The sequence below is a fragment of the Mixophyes fleayi genome, chromosome 11 (genome assembly GCF_038048845.1).
Source record: "Mixophyes fleayi isolate aMixFle1 chromosome 11, aMixFle1.hap1, whole genome shotgun sequence".
In the NCBI taxonomy this organism is placed as follows: domain Eukaryota; kingdom Metazoa; phylum Chordata; class Amphibia; order Anura; family Limnodynastidae; genus Mixophyes; species Mixophyes fleayi.
Window position 1 is genome coordinate 35,910,734 of NC_134412.1, and position 24,033 is coordinate 35,934,766.

Consider the following 24,033-nt stretch of genomic DNA (forward strand, 5'->3'; position numbering starts at 1 on the left):
GCCCAACATAACAGGAGGCACCATGCAAGTTTTAAGGGGCAAAAATTATTATTAATTATCTTACGGGGGGGCCAAATTATTTTATGAATAAATTAATGGGTGAAGTTTCATTAATGGTTATATGTAAGTGGAAAATGTTTTATTTTGTTATATTATTGTGACATACTATTTCATTACCGTGAGGCAAAAATTATTTTTTTCTGATGTGGCATTAAAGTAAAGTAAAAATTTGTCGCACTACAAGTGGCAGCATGGACATGGGTACCTGCGTGTTGATTCTAGCAACTTGTAGCATGGCGATTTTGGTACCAGGAGTTTATTGGAGGCTGCGGAAACCTTGTGGTGCCTAACAAATGAATGATGATAATAATAATAATAATAATAATAATAATAATACTGGTGATATACTATCAACTAGCACTTTCATACATCGGCGGATTCAAACTCGCCCGAGAAAATCGCTGAAAAAGGCAAATCGCTGCTTGATACATTTTGCCCCTAGTTACAGGGGTTAAAGATTATCTGCCAGTCATCACTTGGCCACTAGTGTTTAGCCAACTACCCAAAGCATTATATAAATTAGGTGCGATCAGTGATGCAATATTGATTCTTAATGTTCTTGGTTAGAGGACACCTATGAATAAACTAATAATTTCAGTGACAAAAGATCAGAGTACTCATAAGTATAGAAGCATTGAAGAAAGTTCTTAGTGGACATCTGGTTGACAATAACAGATAGATATAGCTTTTCCATGGTGAAATAAGAAGTACACACAGATGGACAACTCTGCACTGTAGTTCTGATGATTGTAAAACCCAAGTGCTATTTACCTTTCCTCATGAAATTATTATTCTTCTTATCCAAAATGTAGTCTGGAGCTAGGCTGTGGTTGCACATGTTGTTGTTTTTCATACTACTAAAGCTGGAATGCTCCACCACCAAATCAATAGCTTGCTCATCTAACTCCTTCCCAAGGAATGTACATATCTTCTTTACAGTTCCTCTGTGATCCTGGAATAAAAAAGTTACCCAAGAGGGACCTTAAATATGATATAAAATGAAGATAGGTAGCAATGAAGACATGGCTGCCCAAGATGAGTTGGCAGCTATATCCTCTCACAGGATACTCTTCACCACTAGGACTGAAGGAGCCCCACAGTTGTCTACTGTGGGACTCCTTCAGTCCTAGTGGGGATTGCTATGTAGCAGTGTGCAGTACAACCTAGTGCTGCTATAGGCTGAACTCTGACACACCTCCACTCTCTTATTACACATGCCCAAAGCACAACCAAAGGAGCCCCACAGATGAAAAGCTGCTGAAGAGGACCACTTTGGAAGATAATGAAAGCTTTTAAAAGCCCCTTTCTCCTAAACATTATATTAAAAATAATCAATTTTAGTAGAGATAGCTTATAATGAAAGTGTATCAGCTGTTTTACAGCATATACATAAGAGCATCAAGTGCCATACTCATTTTGTTTCCATTCTGTCACAAAACAGGCCATAAGCAGGACTGGATATATAGAAAGGTCACACAGGCCAGGTCCTGGGGTATGAAAGCTGCAGGGATGGCTCTCTGCTATGAAAAACCAGGCCTGGCTATAGGCAATTACATACCCATTCAGTGCAGGTGCTACTTCTGTTTGAGCCAGTGGCAGAACTACCATTGGTGCAGCAGGTGCAGTGCACCAGAGCCCATGGAGATAATAGTGCCCACTGCATGGCAGATGCAGAGGATCAGGGGCCCTAATTCCCTTCTCCCCGCTTCCTTCACTGGAGGCCACAGCTCACTAGTTACGCTGTTCAAGGAGAATGGCAGGTAGCTAACAGTAAATGTTATGCTGTTAACTGCCTGCTGTCACTGTAGTGCTTACTATCAAGAACTTGTACCTACTCCCCGTAATTTCCAGATTATTCGGTCAAGTACGAGAAGCTCAGATATTTTTCAAAATCGACTTAAGAGGTGCTTATAACTTTATCTATATACGTCCTGGAGACGAATGGAAGATAGCTTTAAATACTCTTGCTGGTCACTATGAATATTGCGTCGTGCCTTTTGGGCTCTGTATTGCCCCAGCAGTCTTCCAAGACCTTATTAATGATGTGCTCCGAGTATTCCTGGGGAAGTTCGTGGTTGTCTACCTGGAAGACATCCTTGTGTATTCCTCTTCCCATGATAAGCACATCATTCACATCAAGAAGGTTCTCCAGAGATTGCGAGAAAATCAACTCTTTGCAAAACTAAACAAGTGTGAGTTCTGTGTCACCAAGGTCACCTTCCTGGGTTATGTTATATCTTCCTCGGGCTTTGCTAGGGATCCCAGTAAGGTGCATGCTGTTTTAGAGTGGGTTCAACCTTCAAGTTTAAAGGCAGTCCAACGCTTCTAGGTTTTGCGAACTATTATAGGCGTTTCATTAATTCTTTCTCCATCATCATGGCTCCTATCACCGCTCTTACACGGAAAGGAGCAGATCCAAAAAATTGGACCACGCAAGCAATCAAAGCTTTTGAGACCTTAAAGCATGCCTTTTCCTCATCTCCTGTTCTTCGTCATCCTGACCCGAAGCTACCATTCTTTGTTGAGGTGGACGCCTCTGATATTGGGGTTGGCGCCGTGCTCTCTCAGGTTTCGCCGGATGGTAATAGACTTCATCCATGTGCCTTCCTTTCCCGACAATTCTCCCCAGCTGAGATCAACTACGACATGGGCAATCAGGAGTTGTTAGCCATCAAGTGGGCATTCGATGACTGGAGACTCTGGCTTGCGGGTTCCACCCACCGGATCACTGTATACACAGATCACAAAAACCTCCTTTACATCCAATCCGCTAAAAGACTGAATTCCAGGCAAGCCTGATAGGCCCTGTTCTTCACCCGATTCCAATTTCTGATCACGTATAGACCTGGCTCAAAAACTATCAAAGCAGATGCGCTTCATGCAGCTTCCAATCACTGCAAGAGAGTCCTTCGGATCAAGCACCTGCAAATACTCCAGCATTTGTTCTGTTTTCCCTCAGGAAAGCAGTCTTGACTGAGTGTCATACTTCTAAAGTAGCAGGACATCCTGGAAATCTGAAAACCTTTAAATTACTTAGATATTTGGTATGGTGGCCTGGAATGAAGAAGGATGTGGTTTCTTTCATTTATGCCTGTGTGGTCTGTGCCCAGACCATAGTTCCTAGAACCCAACCCATGGGGGAACTCCTGCCACTGTCTATTCCTCATAAGCCTTGGTCTCACATTTCAATGGATTTCGTGGTGGACCTCCCTGAGTCTCGTGGATGCAATACAATATGGGTAATTGTCGACCAATTCAGCAAACAAGCCCACTTTGTTCCACTCTCTCAGCTTCCCAATGCCAAAGCTCTCTCAAATCCTTTTGTGAGGCACATCGTCAGACTGCACAGTCTTCCAGAGGACATCGTTTCTGATAGAGGCCTACTTCATCACTGCCTTCTGGAAAAATGTTTGCCTTTCCATTGGCATTAATGTCAGTTTGTCCTCTGGATATCATCCTCAATCTGATAGTCAGATGGAAAGGGTGAATCAGTCCATGAAACAATATTTGCGTTGCTATATCTCTAAAATATACAACAACTGGATGGAATGTTTTCCCTGGGCAGAATTTGCTTACAATAACACTTGTCATTCTGTTTCCGGTGTTTCCCCTTTCTACTGTAATATGGGGTTCCATCCTCGTTGCAATTCGATTTCTCAAGTTCCAAGTTCGGATACACCTAACCCTAGATCTCCAGCCCATCATCTCAGGGCAATCTGGAGAAAGGTCCATTCTGCTCTTCACGCTGCCTCCATTACCTCCAAACGATTTGCTGACCGACATCGTATCCCGTGCTCACTTAAAGTCGGAGATCGAGTTTGGTTATCTACTAAAAACATCAAATTAAGACAGTCATCTCGAAAATTCAGGCCTCAGTACATCGGGCCATTCAAGATCATCAAAAGAATCAATCAAGTAGCTTTTCGATTGGAGTTGCCCAAATCCTTGAGGATACCATCAACATTTCATTGTTCACTGTTCAAACCAGTTATATTTTTCTCCAGGTTCTCACCCCGAGTCCAGACCACACCTTCCCCGATTATGGTCGAAGGAGAACCTGAGATCGAAATAGAGAAAATCCTGAACTCTAAACTTAGGAGAGGTCAGCTCCATTCCCTGGTCCACTGGAAAGGTTGGTTTTAGCCCAGAGGAGAGACCCTGGGTTCCTAGTGCTGATATCCATGCGGATAGGCTCAAGTTTGATTTTTTTAAAGAGTTTCCCAAGAAACCAGGGTTTAGGGGTTTCCTAACCCCTCATCAATGGGGGGGAGGGGGTACTGTTATGACTCGCCTGTCATGGGCACTAGGAGTCTTGCCCAGGAATTCACCAGATGACTGGGCTTACCAGAGCGGTGAAGTTAACACAACGGTCCTCTGGTAGCAGGGTGACTAGCGGAACATATATCACAGCAGATGGAGAGAGGATGCCAATAGAGAATAGGAAAGTCAGTGACTTGCAGCTATCTTGGTCAATGAATCAGCGACTAGCTGCTGTTGAGAAAGGCAGATTTGAACACGGAGATCAGGATGGACGTGAGCAGATGCAGGAAGGTAGCAGGGAAGTCAGTGGTCTGCGTACAGCAAGTTGTACCACTGCTTATGGTGAGAAGACTTGTCCAGATGCAGGTAGGTAGCGGGGAAGTCAGTGGTCTGCGTACAGCAAGTTGTACCACTTCTTATGGTGAGAAGACTTGTACAGGTGCAGGTAGGTAGCGGGGAAGTCAGTGGTCTGCGTACAGCATGTTGTACCACTGCTTAATAGGTGAGGATGTGTACAGGTGCCGATGAGTGGAGGCATACAACGGGTAATAGGATGAAGACACTGAGAGCACAGAGGAACTTGATCCCAACAGATATGCAGTGTTTCCAGCAAAGTCTATAACGGTATGTGTGACGCTGCTGGGTAGAGAGACTTACTTAGCACAGATATGCAGCGTAACAATAACAGTCTATAGCGGGTATGGATACCGCTGCCGAGAGGAGAAGCTAGTCCTAGCGGATATGCATAGAAAACGTGGAAAGTCAATAACAAATAGGCATACCGCTATTCAGTAGAACAGTCTGTCCACAGGAAGATGCAGGGACTGCAGAGACGCTGAACGGCAGCAACGGGTATAGGAACCACAGGTGAGTAGAAGCGGTAATCAGAGACCAGCTGAGGACACAGACAGGAAGCAGGAGACTGTAGCAGGTATGGAAGCCAGCGATGAGTAGCGCAGGGAATCCACAGGAGACTGAAGACACTAGTAGAACACAGGAGACTGTAGCGGGTATGGAAACCAGCGATGAGTAGCACGGGGAATCCACAGGAAACTGAAGACACTAGTAGAACACAGGAGACTGTAGCGGGTATGGAAACCAGCGATGAGTAACACGGGGAATCAGCAGGAAACTGAAGACACTAGTAGAACACAGGAGACACCTTCAGAGACTCACAGGGAATGAGACTCAAGATCAGGCAATGAGGTAATGAGCACAGGTGCCTTAAATAGGGAGAGTTGCCTGATCAACCAATTAGATTAAAAGCAAAGGTCACAAGAGTTCTTCGGTGCTGCGCATGCGCAGTCCATCAGGATGGCGGACGGCCGCGGTTTAGGACAGGTGCCGGCAGGAAGGCTAGGGAGCCACGCACCAGCGTAGAGGCACTCACGGTCCAGCGAGTGACATCGCCGGGCTCTCTGTCAGAGTAACTAGATAGATAGATAGATAGATAGATAGATAGATAGATAGATAGATAGTTAGTTAGAAATAGGGAGATAGATAGTTAGGACTAGGTAGGTAGGTAGTTTGGTAGGTATTAGATAGCCACTTCTGTGTTTAGATAGGTAGTTAGTTTAGTTCTTAGATTAGATAGATAGTTTAGGTAGATTAGATAGGCAGATAGATTAGCTAGATAGATTAAATAGGGTCAGTTAGATCTGTTCTCTGTCAGAATCTGCCCTCATTCATGCTGTCATTTCTATGTAATGCCTCACCTGGTCAGCCTGTTTCTCTGAGCTCACTCACCTGGTTCCTCATTATCACTTGCAGCCTATTGGTTCTGCTCTCCTTAAATAGTCGGCTAATCCTCTGCAGGATTGCCGGTAATACGTTTACCATAGTGTTCTGCTCCCTTGTGTTTTCCCTGTCACCTGTTCCTGTTGTTTCCATCCGGCTTAGTGTATCCCCGTGTACCAGACCATTTCCGTTCCTGTCAACTCTTCATTGGATTTCCCTGTGTACTGACTTGGCTCCGCTTTGACTCTTCTCCTGTGTTGATATCCCATGTACCAGACCTGATTCTATTCCTGATTATTCTACTATCTACTCACCAGTTCCAGTCAACTATCTCCTGGACCCCGGTAAAGTCGTGCTCCTAGGCATGGCTCCACCGTGATCTGCAGCTCCTCTGCTCATCCTAACCTTATACGGAGACACAGCCCCTGCAGCATCTCTGAGCTCAGATTTCTACTATCTTCCTCTGGCTCCGGACTCAACCTTTCCACAGGTACTTTTGACGGTTTACATATATCACCGTGTGCCTTTAATTGTAGTTACCCCTGGCAACCGCCTAAGAACTGTTTTCCTCAAATCTCCGGACTCTCACCAATACTGTGGCTTGCAGTTACCCCTGGCAACTGCCTAAGAACTGTTTCCCCAAAATCTCCGGACTCTCACCAATACTGTGGCTTGCAGTTACCCCTGGCAACTGCCTAAGAACTGTTTCCCTAAAATCTTCGGACTTTCACCGGTACTGAGGGTTGTAGTTACCCTTGGCAACTGCCTACGTTCAGTTTCATATCTTTACCTATCACTGCAAGTTCTGCTCCTTTCCGGACAAGCATAGGTACAGAAGTTGCTGTGTAGCAGGGCACTTCTCTATCAGCTGTTCCTATATTTATTCCTGTGGCCACGAGTGATATATCAGTCTTGACACCATCCACTTGGTGTCTCACCTCACTCCCTCCTGCACTTCCTACTCTACGCCCTCGGTAACTTTATTCCTGGGTTCTCCCCAGCCAGTGCACATCTCACGACCCTCTGTCTGTCTGCAGCCAAGTCTGTCCCCACCACTAGGGGCAACAGTGCACACCAGACATTCGGAGCAGACTCCGGGTTTTGCTGTACTGGCTGGAGGGGTTCCTAACAGGCTGTAGTAAGTGTCCTTTGTGCTTGAAGATTAATTGGACTTTGCTGCATTCTGTGCCGTATGGTCTGGTTCTGGGCATGTGCAGAGTAACTGTGCAGATTATGTGCACAAAAACACCATTTATGACCCTTAATGAATCAGGCCTACAGTTTGTATCAGGCTAATTAGGTCCAATATCCCTGCTACACATTTTAGGGCCTCACTTTCAATGGGTAATGTGACAGGATGGACCACCTATGCCACGCTGTCTGTTGCTGCTGGGAACCGGCTGGGCTTACTTTGCCACTGTTCTCTTTCGTTATCCCAGGTGCGTCCTCTAGCTGCAGTAGGAGGGGCTTACAAATGCTGCCACCACTGGACTCCTTACCGGCATCCAGTACAGGGTTTCTTCTGGGTAATTGACGCTGCAAGTGTATCCCGTTACTGGTGTACCTGGGCTGGTATTCCTGACCTCATCCGATGGATCAGGGTTGATGTGATGGTTCCCCCCTAGCCGATCACACTGGCCAGAGCTGCTGGGTAGCAGGCAGAGCGGTGGTACTGGATGCTGGGTTCAAACCTCAGAAACAGCCAGGAACGGATTAGATTTTGGGTCTAAGCTGTAGGTCACAGGGATAGAGAAGTTTCCAAGCAGGTCTTTGAAGCAAATGATGTTTATTTGCTCACCCTGGTTGAAGGTACCGGGGAGCAGGTCAGATGAAGCAAGAAGAACAATTTTCAATAGAAGACAGTGCTTTTTATACAGATTTGAACACAGCCTCACAGGGTAAGCTAGCCCCCTGAGGTCTGAGCTATTTTTAGAAACAGGATGCAATTTGTTTACCCAAACATGGATTTTCATGCAATGCAAAGCTAACAATATTTACACTTTCTGGGATATCCTAAAACTTGCTGTGATTTCCTGCATCTTGTTTTTAGACGCAGGAAATCTAGTAGCAAGTCTTAATTAAACCTTCCTATGCCTTCAGGTGTTGGCCCTCACGCATCAAAAGGTCTAATTAACATGAGAATAACTTGGGTCCTTTCTTCAGACAGCTGCAGAATACACATTCACAAAGAAAGTCACAAAAACACAAACAAGTAATTTCCCTACTCCAAGATACACAAAAGACTTCCTCAACAAATTCTTACTGTATCAGATATATAATGCATTTCCTTTAGCAAAGTTAAAACTGGTCTCAGAAATAAAGATATCTCCTTTACCAACATACACATAATATCAAAAATAAGTACATTTGCAATTATATAAATAAGTGCCTTGCGCTATTTCCTTTAAATAAATTTATACCATAAGCTATTTATAAGTGATCCAGTCACAGGAAACATTACAGGAACACTAGGCTTGGTTAATCTAATCCATACTCTTTTAGTAGCAATACCACTATTATCTGCTTGACAATTGCCTGTCTTATGTAACTGCAATTACTTATTTTATACGTTGAATAATATTCTTTATTTATTTTTAAATTCAATAGAATTTCATTAGCTTGACAATCACAAACAAAAACATGTCTGCAGTTCAATTGGCTATGGATCTATATTCAAATTTGGAGTTTCAAAGTTGCAGCAAAGGATTGAATTGAACGCTCATTTTTTTTAAAAGGTTATAAAATGAGAGAAATGTTTCAATTTAAGAACAAATTTGCAAAACTGGTTTGAGAAGTGAACTGCGATCAGTTGGATCATCTCCATTCCTGGGACAGCTCACCATCCCCTGACTGGGAATACTGTGAGTCATAACGATGGTCAAAATATATCATTTTAATTACCTGCTTTAGCTCTTCATATGTGATAAACAGAAAATTATTGTTGTCTGTCATCTGCAGCCAGCCTTTTATGTGATCAAACCAGGACCCAAACGGCACTTCAGGATATAGATGATACAAAAAATTAGAGTTAACAGTTAAAAAAGATATTGAGAAATATCAGCATAATAAATGGCTAAAATGATCCTGATATATATGGTTCTGTTCAGTGTTCTCCCCAGCACCTATTTCCCGGGTGTTCCACCCGGCTGTTCTTACTTGCCACCTGGCTCTTGGAGCCCTACAAAGTCCTAATATAATATAATCAACCATTGTTTTCCCTGTTTTAACAGGCACTATGTGAGCACTACAGCCAGCAGTGTGTGTTAGACCAGTCCTGACAGGTGTGGGCAATAACCTCAAACATTTTTCAATATTATTGCAAAGTATTACACTGCCCCCACCTGGCTACTTTTTAATGCCACCTGGCTGGCAACATTTTCTGGAGCAAACATTGCTTTTCTTACTTTTAGGAATAATAATAAAAAAAATAATTATTGAAAGGAATCAATTAAGGTGGATTTAGAAAAAGATTTCTGCAGCATAACTTTATTATCTAATATTAACAGTAAGTGAAACCCTAACCAAAGACAAGCAAGATAGTAATGGTACATAAAACAAGTCCACTGGGAAAACAGCCAAAGATCCTGTCCCAGCTGGTATTTAAATTAGAGACAGATCCGAGACTTGGGGTTCCGATTAGATACAAAACACAACTCGATTCTTTGCGCCAAAATAGGATCTCAGAATGAGGCAAAACGTTATTTCCAGGAAAAAATGGAACCAAAATGCTTGTTATACAGCAAGTGCGTCATTGCACTTCTGGTTAGTGCATTCCAAGCTGGAACGCATATCGCCAGAGTGTACATTTGATAGTGGAGGTGAGTTATTACTCATATGTCTTAGGTGCTCCTAGGGAATACGCACCTGCAAGGCAGGTGTCCCAGTCACTCACCAAGGAATCCCTGTGTTTCGTTGTTATAGTGAAAACCCGCTTGTGTGCTTCTGGGTTTGGCACTTCTGGATTATGCGTTCCAGAGTGGAATGCATATTGTTTGGCGTGCCTCATAGAGAATACAAGGGAGCCATTGCCTCATATATTTTGCAATGATATGCAGACTATCACCTTTTAATGAAACATGAGCTGCAACTGAAGACAATCTGGGATTGCATAAGAAGTCAGGTAACCACATGTGTTTTTTAATATCTGTCTTTCCTGTTGTTCTATGTGGTTGTCTTGACAAAGGTTCAAATGTAGGACCAAAATGTTGACTTGTAATGTGAGACATTTAATTGAATTAAAAGAAAATTAAAGCAGAAATAGGGATTGTATCTATTAGTAAATTGCCATTACTCTGTCACTAATTTTAGCCAGCCAGCTCTCTGCAGACTTTGGTCAAAATTAGTGAAAATTTGGACAGTTGGAAAATATCATTAGAAAATAGACTGTAAATGTATGTTAATGCTATAAATAATAATATAGGAGCAAAAACAGCTCAAAATTACATCATTTTCACAGTTTTTAATTAAATCCAGATTCAAAACCATGACCAAAACGTTTCAGGATTTTTGGGCAAAACCTGTAACAAAATCAAAACACGAAGACATTTTAGAACCAGAAACACATTCAAAACCAAAACACGGGGGTCAGTGCACATCTCTAATGTATATATTTACATAAGAAATATATATATATACACACCATCTCTGTCATTGTTGCTCAACAAACTCAATAAGTTTTTCACTACACAATTTAGAGCAACTGACCTCATAAGACAAATTTTCTAGCTCCAGTATTGCCTGTAAATTGATGGGAGCTTCTGGGAGCACCCTTGATGTACCATTAAACTTATGCTCCATTCCATTCTGCTCAAGCCTGGCATCAGCTCTCCATGCTTCTGCAGGCTACTCTATGATTACAGACTGTTGCTCCTGATAGGAAACCATCTCCTCCTTTGGCACAGCACATCGGCAGGTGTTTTCTTTTCAGTCATAGCCCACAGTGTCAGGACTAGACTCCTTATCTACTCTGCCACATAAATGGGAAACTGACCACAACAGTTCTAACAACTTTCAATGCTTGCAACCTCTTGCTTGGAAACCAATTACTGTTTAAATATGTCTGTAGACCTTCAGGGAGAAAAAAATGCATCTTGTGGGGCAAACAAGTCAACATCACACTGCAGAAAGCATGCCCCCACAAGGGAAGGTCCAGCTAACTTTTAGCAAGTTCAGTGTTGAATACCCATGTACTTCTTCAATTACACAACACTTCTTTCAGCCCTCTGAAGCTTACTGAGCAGTAAGCTGTTGGGTCTGGGATGTAAACCATTACTACAATTTGTCACAAATAAGAGCTTCAATTGGAACTCCCAGTACAGGAACAAAAATGTTTCTGCTCCACTTTCCCAGTTTCTCTGTACAAACTCCTACGTCCTCTTTCTTAGGGAAGTGTGGCCATTAGCCTTAATGCAGGTAAAATCACGTGTGTGAGTGATGGGTGTTTAGCCTATAGGGTTCTATTAATCTGTTATCCAATAAGACTCGGGAGGGGAGTGGTTTAGTTTTATATAGGTCAATGTGCTTCAGTAGATCTGTCTCTCTGCTTCCGGATTCCTCCCGCCCACCTGGCAGTATTAAGGTTTGGTCTTTTATTGTTTCTGTTTTTGGTGGGAGAGCAGTGCAGTCGGTAAGTTTGCATATGGTGCCTCGGTTATCTCATCATAGGTCACTACTCCCTCTTTTGGTTCGTGTTGTCATCACATGTGTTGGGTCCAGTGAGTGGGACTCTGTGCCGGTATGTTGAAGATTCTACTGGCGGTTATAAGGGGGTGTAGTCTTGCCGTTGGACAGATATTTCGCATCGGCCAATAGATAAGGTATGATCCTGGGTTGGTGGTACTACGGTCTGACCTTTTCAACGTTATTGGTTTTGTGTTTGCTGACTGCCCTGCTCTCGTCTGCCTTTTCAGCTCTTTAGGTTCAGTATTAAGTCATTTAATAAATCCTATTTTATTCCAATGTTAATTTGATGTCCGTGTCTTTATTGGTATTTCTTATGGTATTATGGTGTAAACACTAAGAACTTCCACGCTGTGCATTTTATAGAAATCGAGATAATTTGCATGCTTCCTCAGGCCTCTACATTTGTTTATACGTTTTGGTGGGGTTAACGCTACCTATTTGCCAGTACAACAGGCTCCTCACTTACTCCAGCCTGTCTGAAATTTATCCTGGATTGGATGGGGACAACCTCTTCCTCACCACTGGCATGTACATTTTTGATAGGCTCTTCATTTGGTCCATCCTCCCTCTACCTTACTGCTGCTATTCACAATGGCAGAAAATAAATCTCAAAGTGGCGCACCTTATTCAATCCTTTGCACATTGTGGAAAATGGCAGTGGAGCGCACTATCCTCCACTTTGATCTGGGCTCTAACTTCTTGGGGGAGCAGATGCACCAGTCTCAGGACATTTAAACTGCCTCTATTTGCTCCCCTGGATCCTAACAGGAGAGAGTCCCAATTGAATCTATCTCTGCTGCTTCCCTCTAACAATAGAGAGAATAGGCTGACCACTGTCTCACATTTGGGGTATTCTCCTTAACTGCTCCCTTACATATTTAGAGTCAAAGTGGCACTTCATCCTTTCAACACTCACTGCTGCTTGTCATAATCCTTGTTTATTTTTGAAAGTGAATGTCCCTTGTAACAATAAACACTAAAAGTTTTCACAGTCTGAAAATAGCTCAGTCTCTTAATTATTTACTTGGTGGGACATCAACCTCTAGGGAACCTTTGTGGCTATAGGTATGCTTGGAGATAGGCTGTGTCGGGTACACTGTCAATCTACCATGCATCATGTTTGGAGATTCTCATATCTCTGCAATGCCGAGCCCCATATTCTACGCAATTTTGTAACCCCCTGTTCACTGGTTGTAAGTTGTAGGCGCATTTACCTAGCCAACTATCTCTGCAACTCTTGTGGTTCAGCCACCAGGGTACTATTTCAGTCCTAGCAATATCAACTTTTTGTGGATGAAAATGTGAATAGGTGCACCCGTACAGGCATGTTTTGCAACAGGATAAATGTTTGAAATATAGAAACATACATAGTAACACAGTACAACCACTATGTGTTAAAGTAAGGTGCCAGATAATCGCTCTTTCATCATCTAATACAATAAACACAATATGTTTTGCATAACTATTACATCTTGTATTCCACTCTTGGAACCATTAATAAATGGTTGTACATAATACAGTTAACAGCAAGAGCTTGCATTCTATCTCTCTCTCTCTCTGAGGACATTTTCTCTGTCTCTCAGTTAATTCATACCTCCCAACCTGATTTGATAGTCTGAGTTTTACTAGTGCAGGTATATATATGGAGCTAAAGCAAATGGGTTTGAGGATGAGATAAGCTAAAAAACCTGTGGGTTTGCTGTCTGGTCGCAGTATAAAAACGTAACCATATTCTCTACTGTCCCAATTTTTGCAGGAAGGTCAAGATCCTGGGGACTGTGCTGCTATGTCTTTATCCAAGACATTTGTCCCTACTTGCTGGAAATGTTGGAAGGTATGTTGGAACGGATGTGGCAAGTAAAGGATCTATCTTCAGTGGAGGGGAGTTTTGTTGTGGACAACCTATCCTTTCAGAAGTGCTAGAAAGCACCTCGGGGGAAATAGTTATGGCCACTAATGTGCCACAACCGGTCCCCTTTATGGAGGGCGTAAAGTCATTCAGAATCAGTAATCGTAAGTGTTGGGAGGTAGGTTTATTCGCCTCAAAACATCTTGATCTTCTTTCCCTCCTCAGTTCCAACACAGGCCTGGGCTCTCACTCTGTTCTGTCCGTTGGGCAGAGTTGGATTATATGCACTTTCTGGAGGTTACTATAAGCGTACCCCATGTTCACATCACTTGACTCCCAGACAGGAGAGGCCAATACCACAATGCACTGTCAACTACCTCAGACTCTTGTCTCAAACTCTCGATAGTATGTCTAATTCCCTTTACTATCACTGGTTCCAGAGCCTCTGACTTGGAGCCTCGTCATGGCTACCGACAAAGGGAAATAGTAACTAGGGATGTGCACCGGCGACTTTTGAGGTCTCGTGTTTTGTGTTTTGGATCCGGATTTTCGTTATTTTTGAGGTTCGGATTTGTCGCGCAAAACACTTGACGAAAGGTCTCGGTTCGGATTTAAGGTATTGGATTCGGATTTTTTTTGAAAAAAACATAAAAAGTTTAAAAATCGAGTTTTTGGGCTTATTTTCACTCCTAGGCTATTATTAACCTCAATAACATTCAATAACAAGCATTTCCACTAATTTACAGTGTATTCTGAACACCTCACAATATAGTTATTAGTCCAAAACGTTGCAACAAGGTATCTTTCTGGACTGCGACGAGGAGTGGGTCACCACAATATATATTAAAAACTCTGAACTTTTATGATTCGCACCAATAAATGTACCTGGACTGCGTAGAGGAGTGGGTCACCACAATATCTTAAAAACCCCGAACTTTTATGAATCGCACCAATAATTGTACCTGGACTGCGTAGAGGAGTGGGTCACCACAATATATTAAAAACCCTGAACTTTTATGATTCGCACCAATAATTGTACCTGGACTGCGTAGAGGAGTGGGTCACCACAATATATTAAAAACCCTGAACTTTTATGATTCGCACCAATAATTGTACCTGGACTGCGTAGAGGAGTGGGTCACCACAATATATTAAAAACCCTGAACTTTTATGAATCACACCAATAATTGTACCTGGACTGCGTAGAGGAGTGGGTCACCACAATATATTAAAAACCCTGAACTTTTATGAATTGCACCAATAATTGTACCTGGACTGCGTAGAGGAGTGGGTCACCACAATATATTAAAAACCCTGAACTTTTATGATTCGCACCAATAATTGTACCTGGACTGCGTAGAGGAGTGGGTCACCACAATATATTAAAAACCCTGAACTTTTATGATTCGCACCAATAATTGTACCTGGACTGCGTAGAGGAGTGGGTCACCACAATATCTTAAAAACCCTGAACTTTTATGATTCGCACCAATAATTGTACCTGGACTGCGTAGAGGAGTGGGTCACCACAATATCTTAAAAACCCTGAACTTTTATGATTCGCACCAATAATTGTACCTGGACTGCGTAGAGGAATGGGTCACCACAATATATTAAAAACCCTGAACTTTTATGATTCGCACCAATAATTGTACCTGGACTGCGTAGAGGAGTGGGTCACCACAATATCTTAAAAACCCTGAACTTTTATGATTCGCACCAATAATTGTACCTGGACTGCGTAGAGGAGTGGGTCACCACAATATCTTAAAAACCCTGAACTTTTATGATTCGCACCAATAATTGTACCTGGACTGCGTAGAGGAGTGGGTCACCACAATATCTTAAAAACCCTGAACTTTTATGATTCGCACCAATAATTGTACCTGGACTGCGTAGAGGAGTGGGTCACCACAATATCTTAAAAACCCTGAACTTTTATGATTCGCACCAATAATTGTACCTGGACTGCGTAGAGGAGTGGGTCACCACAATATCTTAAAAACCCTGAACTTTTATGATTCGCACCAATAATTGTACCTGGACTGCGTAGAGGAGTGGGTCACCACAATATATTAAAAACCCTGAACTTTTATGATTCGCACCAATAATTGTACCTGGACTGCGTAGAGGAGTGGGTCACCACAATATATTAAAAACCCTGAACTTTTATGATTTGCACCAATAATTGTACCTGGACTGCGTAGAGGAGTGGGTCACCACAATATATTAAAAACCCTGAACTTTTATGAATCGCACCAATAATTGTACCTGGACTGCGTAGAGGAGTGGGTCACCACAATATCTTAAAAACCCTGAACTTTTATGATTCGCACCAATAATTGTACCTGGACTGCGTAGAGGAGTGGGTCACCACAATATCTTAAAAACCCTGAACTTTTATGATTCGCACCAATAATTGTACCTGGACTGCGTAGAGGAGTGGGTCACCACAATATATTAAAAACCCTGAACTTTTATGATTTGCACCAATAATTGTACCTGGACTGCGTAGAGGAGTGGGTCACCACAATATATTAAAAACCCTGAACTTTTATGAATCGCACCAATAATTGTACCTGGACTGCGTAGAGGAGTGGGTCACCACAATATCTTAAAAACCCTGAACTTTTATGATTCGCACCAATAATTGTACCTGGACTGCGTAGAGGAGTGGGTCACCACAATATCTTAAAAACCCTGAACTTTTATGATTCGCACCAATAATTGTACCTGGACTGCGTAGAGGAGTGGGTCACCACAATATATTAAAAACCCTGAACTTTTATGATTCGCACCAATAATTGTACCTGGACTGCGTAGAGGAGTGGGTCACCACAATATATTAAAAACCCTGAACTTTTATGATTCGCACCAATAATTGTACCTGGACTGCGTAGAGGAGTGGGTCACCACAATATCTTAAAAACCCTGAACTTTTATGATTCGCACCAATAATTGTACCTGGACTGCGTAGAGGAGTGGGCACTGGGCACCACAATAAAATATATAAAAAACCTTCAACAGATCTGCATTACACTACACATACGGCTGCTCCTCCATCCTCTCCATCATATACATGTTGGAGTTTTAGCGTGTGACAACCTCTTGTTTTTGATAATGTCAGTGCATTTTGAATATTTTTCAATTTGCCCCACACCACTGAATGTACTTTATCTATGATACGCAATACGCATCTATCTATCTTGACTGCGTAGTGTGGTGGCCCCGGTACACAATTTGGTACCGAGGCCACAATATAATTAAAAAACCCTCCACGTGTCTGAATTCCACCAAACAAGTATCTGGACTGCATAGTGGGGTGGCCCCGGTACCCAATTTAATACCGAGGCCACAATACCTCCTCCAAACATGGTACAGACAATTCGTCATTGAGATCCCAGACAGACAGGGTCAAAGTGTTATTGTTTGACTTTGTAAACCCAAAAAACTGTCCCTGTTGCACATAGTCGTGCAATGAAGACTGACTTTTTCATTTAAAGGCACGATCTTTCAAGTGTAGTGTTTGTAAGTCTAAGTCATATTATACTTTTGGTAAAATTGGTTTATTTTGTTCCTCTTTATGGTAATTAATTAGTAATAGAATTAAAGTATGAAATAGAATTAAAGTATGAAATAGAATTAAAGTATGAAATAGAATTAAAGTATGAAATAGAATTAAGGTATGAAATAGAGTGGTATAGAGTTGTAGTGTGGTATAGATAGAGTGGTCCACACAATATAATAATAATAAAACCCTCCACGTGTCAGAATTCCACCAAACAAGTATCTGGACTGCATAGTGTGGTGGCCCCGGTACACAATTTGGTACCGAGGCCACAATATAATTAAAAAACCCTCCACGTGTCTGAATTCCACCAAACAAGTATCTGGACTGCGTAGTGTGGTGGCCCCGGTAATCAATTTGGTACCGAGGCCACAATATAATTAAAAAATTGGGCATCAACTGTCACCGTTGTTTAATATCTGATACACCTAAATATGGACTGCACAGTGGAGTGGCCCCGGTAGTAAATTTGGTGCCGGGGCCACAATACCTCCTCCAACTTCCAAGTGTAGTGTTTATAAAGACAGACAGCGTCGAAGTGTTATTAGTTGACTTTCTTAACCCTAAAATTGTCCCTGTTGCAAATATTCGTGCAATGGACAGTTACTTTTCTATTGAAAGACTCAAGCTTTCAAGTGTAGTGTTTATAAAATATAAACAACAATACAGTAGTTTTAGAGCACGTCAATACCTCTTGTTTTAAATTATGACACGGCATTTTACTTTTGGTTTAATTTCTTGAATTTTTTTACATTTGGTTTTACTTTTTGAACATGGCAAACGACTGTTGATTGGTCATATAATGCAAAAAAAAAAGTTCCAAGATGGAATTGTCCTTGGGCCCTCACACCCACCCTTATGTTGTTGAAATAGGACATGCACACTTTAACAAACCAATCATTTCAGCGACAGGGCCTACCAAACAACTTTGGCTGAAATGATTGGTTTGTTTGGGCCCCCACACCAAAAAAGCTATTCATCTCTCCCTGTACAGACTAAACAGGCTCTACTGAGGCAAGATGTCGTCCTCATCCTCAACCTCTGATTCCTCTCCCCCTACAGTGTGTACTTCCTCCTCATCACACATTATCAATTCGTCCCCGCTGGACTCCACAACCACAGGTCCCTCTGTAGTATCTGGAGGGCAGTGCTGTACTTCATTGAGGAATTGATTATTCATTTTTATAAACATCATTTTTTCAACGTTCTGAGGAAGCAACCTCCTTCGCCGCTCACTGACCAGGTTCCCCGCTGCACTAAAAACTCTTTCCGAGTACACACTGGAGGGGGGACAACTCAGGTAAAATAGAGCCAGTTTGTACAGGGGCTTCCAAACTGCCTTTTTTTCCTGCCAGTAACAATATGGACTGTCTGACATGTCTACTTGTCAGCAAAGTAATCATCCACAATTTTTTCTATTGTGACAGCATCCAATGCAGCGAGAGTAGACATGTCTGCAATGGTTGGCAGGTCCTTCAGTCCGGACCAGATGTTATCAGCATCCCCGCCAGTGCCTCTTTTGGGAAAACTGAGCTTTTTCCTCGCAGCCATAGATGTGGAAGAAAATGAGGGTGGAGCTGTTGGCATGTCACGGTCCTCTTCAGAGGACAATCTCCTGACCAGCAGGTCTTTGCACCGCTGTAGACTTGTGTCCGCCGGAAACAGAGACACAACATACGCTTTAAACCGAGGATCGAGCACGGTGGCCAGAATGTATTCCTCTGACTTTAAAAGAGTGACCACCCTCGGATCCTGGCAAAGCGTACGAAGGGCTACATCCACAAGAGCTACATGCTTGGTGTAATCGCAATGGCTTACCAGCTCCTCCCTCACTTTCTCCAGCTGCTTCTGCAACAGCCAGATCAGGGGAATGACCTGACTCAAGCTGGCAGTGTCGGAACTGACTTCTCGTGTGGCAAGTTCAAATGGCTGCAGAACCTTGCACAACACGGAAATCAGTCTCCACTGCGCTTGACTGAGGCGCATCCCCACTCCTTTGCCTATGTCGTAGGTGGCTGTGTAGGCCTGAATGGCCTTTTGCTGCTCCTCCATCCTCTGCAGCATATAGAGGGTGGAGTTCCAGCGCATCACAACCTCTTGTTTGAGGTGATGGCAGGGCAGGTTCATGCTTTTTTGATGTGCCTCTAGTCTGCGGTAGGCACTGGCTGAATGCCGAAAGTGTCCAGCAATTTTGCGCGCCACCGCAAGCATCTCCTGCACACCCCTGTCACTCTTGAGGTAATGCTGCACCACCAAATTAATGGTGTGGGCAAAACATGGGACGTGCTGGAAATTGCCCATATTTAATGCCCGCACAATGTTACTGGCATTGTCTGACACCACAAATCCCCATGAGAGTCTAAGTGGGGTAAGCCACTGGGAGATAATTTCCCTCATTTTCTCTAATATGTTGTCAGCGTTGTGCCTCTTATTAAAGCCTGTAATGCACAATGTTGCCTGCCTTTGCATGAGCAGCCATTTTGTAGATGCTGCTACTGATGCAGCTGTTGCTGTTGCTGCGGAAGGGGATGCATCTACCCAGTGGGCTGTCACAGTCATATAGTCCTTCGTTTGCCCAGAACCACTTGTCCACATGTCCGTGGTTAAGTGGACAGTGGGTACAACCGCATTTTTAAGAGCACTGAGGACACTTGATCGTACTTCTCTGTACATTTTTGGTATCGCCTGCCTAGTGAAGTGGAATCTCGAGGGGATTTGGTACCGGGGACACAATACCTCCATCAACCCTCTAAATCCCACTCCACTGATGGCGGACACCGGGCGCACGTCTAACACCAACATTGCAGTTACAGCCGCAGTTATACGCTTTGCAATAGGGTGACTACTATCGTATTTTGTGGTCATGGCAAACGACTGTTTGACGGTCAATTGTTTTGTGAAAGACTTAGCGGTCTTACGACTTCCCCTCTGGGAAGATGACCGACTAACAGCAGCAACAGCAGCAGTGGCAGTAGTAGGCGTACCGCTGCAGGATTCCTCGGATGAATCCCGTATTGAGGAGGACTCAGTCTGGCTGCTGACTTGGGCTGCAGGACTGAATCTGATGGAGATTGTGGAGGAAGTTGACGAGGAGGGTGTTGCTGGTGTGTATCCAACTGGACCACGGGATTTAGGTGTCCCTGTACCGATGAGGGTCCTAGCCCCAGTTCCTGAACTAACCACTGAACTATGAAGGTTATTCAGGTGACGTATAAGGGAGGATGTTCCTAGGTGGGCAAGATCCTTACCCCTGCTTATTTGAGCTTTACATAAGCTACATATGGCCATACATTGGTTGTCTGGATTTGGATAAAAATAACTCCAGACCGAAGAGGTGCATTTTTTGGTCTTCTGACCAGGCATGACGATGGGCTTTTTCATCCCATGGACATCAGCTGTTTCCCCCCCTGGTGCCTCATTTACAATAACCACATCACCATCCTCATCATCAAGTTCCTCCACAGCGCCAGCTACATCATCAATAGCCTCCTCCCGAGCCACCTCTTCCCGTACAGTGATGGGAAGGTCAGGCTTGACAACCACCAACACCCTTGGACTCGCCTTGGGGATTTGTGATAATTTCTCTTTAGAAGGCAGAGTTGTTTGCTGTTTTGTTGCTGACAGCATAACTCTCTTCAATTTTTTGTAGGGGGGGGGGAGGAGGAGGAGGGCTAAGATCCGTGGGTGAAGCTGAACCACTAGTCATGAACACGGGCCAGGGCCTAAGCCGTTCCTTGCCACTCCGTGTCGTAAATGGCATATTGGCAACTTTACGTTTCTCCTCAGATGATTTAAAGTTTCTCTTTTTGCTACATTTTCTTAGCTTGGGCTTTTTGGATTTTACATGCCCGGTACTACGAGATTGGGCATCGGGCTTGGAAGACGACGTTGATGGCATTTCATCGTCTATGTCATGACTAGTGGCAGCAGCTTCAGCATTAGGAGGAAGTGGGTCTTGATCTTTCCCTACTTTATCCTCCAAATTTTTGGTCTCCATTATATGTAGCACAAGATACTGCAGAATGTGTGAACTTGGTAATATTGCAGTACCAATGGACTTATACTGCTGGATTGGTTTTGCAAATTTGGTTATAATTATTATATATTTTTTTTTTAAAAAAATTTTTTTATTTTTTTTTACTTTTTTTTTATTTTTTAAAAACTTGGGAATAATGGGGAAATAACTATGCCCTTAGAAGCACAGAGCACAGGACACAGCACCACTGGACTGAACAGGACACGGCACAGGACCCAGCAGCACTACGGAACTCAGCAGGACAGAGCACAGGACACAGCACCACTGGACTGATACTGCAGAATGTGTGAACTTGGTAATATTGCAGTACCAATGGACTTATACTGCTGGATTGGTTTTGCAAATTTGGTTATAATTATTATATATTTTTTTTTTTTTTAAATTTTTTTATTTTTTTTAACTTTTTTTTTATTTTTTAAAAACTTGGGAATAATGGGGAAATAACTATGCCCTTAGAAGCACAGAGCACAGGACACAGCACCACTGGACTGAACAGGACACGGCACAGGACCCAGCAGCACTACGGAACTCAGCAGGACAGAGCACAGGACACAGCACCACTGGACTGATACTGCAGAATGTGTAAACTTTGTAATATTGCAGTACCACTGGACTTTTACTGCTGAATGTGTGAACTTGGTAATATTGCAGTACCAATGGGCTTATACTGCAGGATTGGTTGTGCAAATTTTGTGGTAATTAAAAAAAATTAAAGTAGTTTTTGGTATTTTTTAAAAAAACTTTTTTTTATTTTTTTAAACACAGGGGAATATTGGGGAAATAACTATGCCCTTAGAAGCACAGAGCAGAGGACACAGCACCACTGGACTGAACAGGACACAGCACAGGACCCAGCAGCACCACTGACCTCAGAAGGACAGAGCACAGCACACAGCACCACTGGACTGATACTGCAGAACACAGCACAGCACAGCACAGCACTAAACAGCACAGAACTAAACAGCACAGAACTAAACAGCACAGAACTAAACAGCACAGAGGACCACCTAACACACCCTCCCTCTACCCTGATCAATGCCCGAGTGAAGATGGCGGCGACTAGCGGGGAATTTATAGGATCCGAGTATCGCGAGATCCGACAACGGGATTATGAGTCAGAGCCTCAGTTTCACTTTTGAATTTGGCGCCAATACCCGGATCTGTCTCGGATCCGACTCGGATCCGCAACGTTCGGGTGGGCTCGGATTTCATAAATCCGAGTGCGCTCATCCCTAATAGTAACATGTATCTTAAAAATAATCTGTCTGTCTATCCCGGACAACTCAGAAGGGAGTCCTTCCACAAAAAGAGGTTATTTTTCTGGGCACCAGAGGAGATTTAACTACTCTGGTCCTGCCAGTCATTTTAGTCATGTCTGTGAGCCCGTACATTAATCATACCTGGTAGTCATTCACTCACCTGCAGCCAAGGGGGCATACAAAACAATTTATTTTCCCAAATGTAAAGTGCTATGGAATTTACTGGCGCTATATAAATAAATGATGATGATGATCGTGTCATTATAGTAATATATTACAGTGTCATCCTGGTGTAATATAAAACTGCACAATTTATTTCTGCAGTCATTACCATGTTCAATTCATTGCACTTTTATAAATATAATGTGAAAGCCGATATGCTGATACATACCTCTGCCCTGCAAGAAGTCCTCCATAAATTCATCAAAGCTATGAGGCGTTTTAATTACATATGACATGTGGGCAAAGTGATACATGGACACCAGCACATCTTTTGGGTTTCGAGCTGTGTAAATGACCTACAAGTACAACAGAAGCATAAGTCGCTCGCTAATGCAAGTCATCCCCAACAACGTTTCCTAACCTCAATCATATTCTATTCAATATTTTGCCAAATCATAAATATATAAATTGCCACCTTTGGCAATTTCATTTGTTTGTTTGGTTTATATATATAATCTAAAGGAAATTGCTTGTCATTGATCCAAGTTTTTGGGGTCTTGGTTTTGCCACAGAGTGTGTCCAGTCACTATAGTCCTAAAAAATGTTCTCACAACGGATGCAGATTTTAATATTTTATATATATATATATATATATATATATATATATATATATATATATATATATATATATATATGTGTGTTTATGTATATGTGTGTATATATGTATATATACACATAAATATAAATATATATATATATATGTACATATATATGTGTATATATATTTGGATATTTATATGACAGTCTGCAGGTCAAGCCAGGCAGAGTTACACATTTATACAGCTAGTTTACAGATACACAGGTGGAGAACATATGTGTGACAAAATAATAGTACAGAGTGTGATTTAACTTACATATTTTGAAGTAGTTTGGAGTTATCTTTTTCCACAGCCAACAGCAGCTGACAAGGTGTGTCTGTAGTAAGGCTAAACAAGGATAGCACCTGAAGAGAACTCTTCTATAAAGGCCAGGTGGGGGTGTCACCTGTCCATCAAGCTATGGCGGTGAGATGAGTGTTAGGTATTTAAGCTAGAGTTGTTAATTATGTAAGTTGTAGAGCTGAAAATGTTTTCTGGGGTCTAGAGAGTTGGTCTCTGTATAATTTAGCATTAGGGTCACAAAACAGTGTGTTGAACTATGATTTACTTTTCCATCCTGACAAATAAAGCAAAGTACAAAGCAAGAAGTTGTGTGCGCTCGTGCCACAATATATACCTCTAAAACTTACCTCTGTTTTCAAGGTGTGGTCTAACAAGTGACTTATACAATCTGGTGCACACTTAAGGGGGCTTCCCATATATTATTTTAACTTTTATTTCACAATTAGTGTCCAGAGCAAGGTCAGTAAAAAAGAATAATT

General features: G+C 42.5%; 1 protein-coding gene across 3 annotated transcripts in view; it reads right to left on the minus strand.

The window, feature by feature from the left end:
• The window catches only part of LOC142107652 (sulfotransferase 2B1-like), a 37,100-nt gene that overhangs the window by 2,121 nt on the left and 10,946 nt on the right, over window positions 1–24,033 (minus strand). For all 3 annotated transcript variants that reach the window (XM_075191211.1, XM_075191213.1, XM_075191212.1), the window contains 3 exons: window positions 22,843–22,969; window positions 8,959–9,053; window positions 832–1,012 (listed from right to left, as the gene is read on the minus strand). In XM_075191211.1, coding sequence (XP_075047312.1) covers window positions 832–1,012; window positions 8,959–9,053; window positions 22,843–22,969 — 403 coding nt within the window. The remainder of the gene's footprint in view (window positions 1–831; window positions 1,013–8,958; window positions 9,054–22,842; window positions 22,970–24,033) is intronic.